Source organism: Manihot esculenta, chromosome 4, assembly GCF_001659605.2.
Source record: "Manihot esculenta cultivar AM560-2 chromosome 4, M.esculenta_v8, whole genome shotgun sequence".
Taxonomy (NCBI): domain Eukaryota; kingdom Viridiplantae; phylum Streptophyta; class Magnoliopsida; order Malpighiales; family Euphorbiaceae; genus Manihot; species Manihot esculenta.
In genome coordinates, this window is record NC_035164.2 from 29,511,455 (window position 1) to 29,516,333 (window position 4,879).

Here is a 4,879-nt window from a genome sequence, read left to right on the forward strand (position 1 = left end):
TTAAATCATCCTTGGCATTTAAAAAGTTTATTAATTAGTTCAACCGTTAACTTTTGTCGTTAAATATTATAAAAAAGTCTAAAATATCTCTAATAAATATAGATTAATTAGTAGATTTTTTAAAAATTTGAAAAATTATCTAATAATTATTTTAAAATTATAGAAATTAAACAGCAAAATTATAACGGCCAAAATTAATGGAAAACTAATTAGTAAACTTTTTAAAAAAAATATTTTAATATATTTTTAAAATAAAAAATTAATTAATGAATTTTATTATATTGTAAAGATTAAAAAGTAATTTTTTAAAAAAAAATTAATTCATTTAAGTTCTCTCAAAATTACACATCCGAAATAAGGTGCATGAATTTGTTAGACGGTTTATAAATATTTTTATTAGAAAAAATTTTAGAGTATAACAGTTAAATTATTTTTTTATACACTTAACAACTTAATAACAAATAAATAAATAAACTAATAATATTTTGATCATATACTTTATATATTTAAGGTAAGTTTCTAATACGGTACGTGAGTCCACTATTCTTACTTGGTGGCTAAGAGTTCATCTCCTTCCTATTTAATTAATTTCATAAGCCTTTTCCTCTCTCTCAAAATTGGGGATGTGTGCAAGTCTCTGCATTAGGTAGATTTGGGGCTCTCTATACTTGTGAGAAGTGTGGTCTCTCCTTTTTCAGCTACCTTGCTTGGGATTCTCATCAACAAAACCAACATCTACGAATGGCTGTTGATTATTTGCCTAAAGATTTAATTGTTTGTTTCAAATTGTGCAATGAGGTTATCAAAACAAGAGCTATACCAGATGCTATCAGTTCTTGCTATTCTTAGGGGATGATTCTTTGCTTGAATGAGCATGTTGCACTGCCTGTCTGTTAATGATCATGTGGAGTTGTGGGTATTACTTGAGTATGGAGTTAAAAAAGTCTTGATATTATTGAAGTTTTGATTTACAGGACTGTAACTAGCCCTCTAATTTAAGGTTTCAGTTCGGTTCAGAAACTGGAACTAATTAATCAGTCTGGTCCCAAATTTGATAGACTCAATTTCAATCCGATTCACGGTTTGATCGATCTGGTCCGGTTCATGATTCATGCCTTTCCCCCTTGTCTATTTAGAGTAGGAACACAAGGAAAGTCTTCCTATCCCAAGTCTAGTAACTTACACCGCGGCCACCACCAACAATAATAGATTGTTGTTCTAAATAAATAAATTTTATTTTATATATTTAAATTCATAAGTATTATAATTTGAATTAAATATATTTATTTTGAAGATTACATTTAAAAATTTTATTTATAATGTATAATTTATTTTTATTAAATGAATTTATAATGGTAATAATAATAATAATAATTGCAAAAAAAAAAAAAAAACTCTTTTTAACTCTTTTGTTAAAAGAAATATTTTGAGATTATCTATTCTATATAGCTGCATTTATGAAAAAATGAAAAATTCATTTATCCTATTTAATATTTATAAAGGATAATTTTGAAAAAAAATATGTACTAATTTTACCTACTGTAAAAATTACTAATTAAACTTTTTACTTTTAAATTATATTGATGTACTCTATTATTAATAAAAATATTAATCAACTAATATAGAAACCACATCATCGCTATGTCATAATCCTATACAGAATTTTGGCTAGATAATCATGCCACATAAGTCGTAATCAATTCCTAAATATTTTTCTAAATTTTTATTTTCTAAAATAATTCTAAGTTCATTTCTCAATCAATAATCAATATTTACAATATGAGATTGAATGGCTAGATTGACTTGAGTAGCTGTTCATACTAGAACTGCATTAATTTTGGGTAGTTATAGTCCGGTTGAATTTTTTTTCCAACTGCAGGAGGAATATTTTTTTTTTTTTCATTAATGATTAGGACAGAAGAGAAAGAGAGAAAAGGAAAGAATGGAGAGAGAAAGAGAGAATTTAATACTGTTTTTTTTTTTTTTTTAATTTTTGTGGAACGCATGGATTATGTACAAGCTATCAAATGGGACAAAATTTAAGAAATTATATAGTTATATAAATGGGGCAGGTTGAATCACTCCTGTATCAACTGTGGAATAAGTTTCAGAAGAAATGAAAGCTCTTTCTCTGAGAATTGAGGATTTGATTCATCCCCCTTGGATGGCTTTATCATATCAGAGACTACATCACTTATCTCTTTAACCAGATCAACTATTACTCCTTCTACCCCCATCAACTGTTGCATATGGACAGCTTCACCCACATTACTGCAAACCAGAAATAAACTCTCAGGATTTCAAAATTTCACTATTGTTCACAAACATATTTAAAGATCTTGTCAACTACAGATTGTCAATGAAGGAAAGATTTGATATACTCACTTCAATTTTCCATAGGTTAGAAGTGAGAGATTAGCGTCCTTGATTTTGGTCACTGCTCCAGGATTTCTGAAAATCCCTTTGACCTCAGAAACGATGCCTTGCAAACCACCTTCTAAGCAAACCTTTATAGCCTCCTCTAGAGAATTTCTCCTCACATCATAGAAAATGTCGGTTCCCCCATTTGTCAAAAAGAATACCTGTAAAACAATAATCAGTTAATAATAATAATATAAAAAAACTATTATACAGAAAAACTCATTAATTACTAGCTTAGTTTTGAAAAATTAGTTAAATATTTTTGAGATTTTAAAAAATCTACTAATTATACTTTTCATTAATTTTGGCCATTCAAAATTGAGAGATAAACTGATCAGTTTTGACGTGCTACAGATACTAAATAGCAAAATACTTGATGACTAATAATAGAAAGATTAATTAGTAGATTTTTAAAATATCAATGTATTTTTCAAATTTGACAATCAACTAATAAGTTTCCTCGTATTAAAGGCAGTAAATAGTAAATTTCCCTGATAATCATAGCACAAACAGAACAAATGGGGGTTGGCTTACAGGGTAGTTACTCTGCAGTTTTCTAACAAGCAGTGCTGCATCAGGCTGGAAGGATGAGAAGATAATGGGTCTATCTTGAGCATATCCGAACACCACCTAGAAGGAAAATTTGACAAGAAATTATAATAAGAATAAACTCAATACAACTTGATCCAACACTTGTTAACCTTAAAGATAGATAGATAGATAGATAGATAGAGATTTATTAGCACACCTTCAAGATGGCTTGAAGCACATGGATGAGATAGTCTTCTTGATAGACAATGTGATCATCAAATTTTAATTCAATGTTGAAGCCCAGAGAAGGCTCTACTTGTTGAAATGCATCTTTCAAAGTGCAAAGAGAGTCATCTTTCTCCACATTCCAGTTAACAATTTTCCCATCTTTTGTTTTCCTTAGCAGAGACTTGCCTATCTTTCCTGCTTCCTTTTGAGGGCCATAGCAAAGGAATTCAGATAGGCACAGTTCTGTCACTCTTTTCTCAAAGATAACACCCTAAAAAAGTTATTAAAAAAAAAAAATCAATTAACCCAAAAATAAAAATGGGGGAAAAAAGAAATTTTGTTTCATTAAAAAGGAGTGTAGGAACTTACGTTATCTTCAGAGATGATGAAGTTGTCATGGAAAATGACTGGGCAGTCATCCTTGGTCACCTACAAAAACGACACTCGTTTTTCACTCTTTCTTGTCTTTGTCTCATTCAGCTCCATACTTTATTTTCATTCAATTTCTTTTAGAGTACAAAAGAATCCCCAAAAAAAAAAAAAAAAAAATCCCCAACCAAAATAAACACCATCAGTTCAATGTCCTCCAATAAACCAGAATATTTCAGACAGAATTTTGACCTTTTTTTTTAGCCTACTAAATCGCTGAAACGACGACGTTTAATGCAAACTTTTTGTTTATATGAATTTTTCAATATTCAAGAATTATCAAAACCAGCCTCCTACGCGTAATATGTACGGACAAAAATAACGAAAAAACAGGCGGACGCGGCGGTCGATGCCGCCGACAAACTGTCATGCAATATATTATCAAATTCAAAATTAATATTGAAACCAGTTTGGACTCGTATGATTTCTAGAAAAAGGGCGAGATTTGCAAGAGAGAGGAAGAAGATGCTAACCTGAACGTCGAATTCGATGAAATCAATTGGGAATTTAGCAGCATAATTGAAGGACATTATAGAGTTCTCTTTTATAGCTTTCATTCTCTGGTCAGCCGAAGTCAATATATTCATCCCATTACCTCTATGCCCAACAACCAGAAACTTGGGAATCTTATAAGGTACCCTATTCATCTCCACCGCTGCAACACCACCACCAATTTTTCAGAAGAAAAAAATCAATCATCTTCATCCTCAACCCAACAAAATACGGATCATACTTTCAATAATAAAAATAAAAATACCTTTGGAGAAGCGGGTGGAGTAGAGAGCAAGAGAAGCATTTTCAGGGACCTGGTCGAGGTTAGGCACGTCGGAGACATGAACGGCTTTAAGAGCCATTGATTAAAATGGTTTGCAGAGAGAGAGATCGAAGAGACGAGAAGGATACAAGAGGGATTTTAGAGATTGTTGTTGCAATAAAGTGTTTGGAGAGAATAGGTATATATGGAGGAGATTAATGGGCTTAGGAGAAGCAGAAGAGAACAAGATTGAATCTCCGCGTAGAATATTCCTCTCCTCCATTGTTATATGCTTTTGGATATTCCTCGAGTTTTCAGTTTTCATATCGCCCTTCTTTCTCAAGTTTCTACGTTTTCATTGTTCCGTTAAGTAACGGGACTAACGTTACTCCGCCTATGTTTGTTTATATTAACGGTTCCCGTTTGCACAGGATTCGGGGCTCACGCTTGTTTGATAGTATTATTTTAAATATATTAGTAATTAAAGTAATTGTTATTAAACTGGATATATTTACT

General features: G+C 31.0%; 1 protein-coding gene across 1 annotated transcript; it reads right to left on the reverse strand.

Moving 5' to 3' along the window:
- Positions 1–1,959: 1,959 nt before the first annotated feature.
- Positions 1,960–4,647, reverse strand: LOC110612935 (glycerophosphodiester phosphodiesterase GDPD1, chloroplastic). Its single transcript, XM_021753797.2, has 7 exons — positions 4,367–4,647; positions 4,083–4,264; positions 3,550–3,609; positions 3,170–3,451; positions 2,956–3,051; positions 2,386–2,582; positions 1,960–2,271 (listed from the first exon to the last, which is right to left on the reverse strand). Exons 1-7 carry the CDS (start codon positions 4,461–4,463, stop codon positions 2,079–2,081), a joined length of 1,107 nt encoding a protein of 368 aa, XP_021609489.1. The 5' UTR covers positions 4,464–4,647; the 3' UTR covers positions 1,960–2,078.
- Between the last annotated feature and the right edge of the window lie 232 nt (positions 4,648–4,879).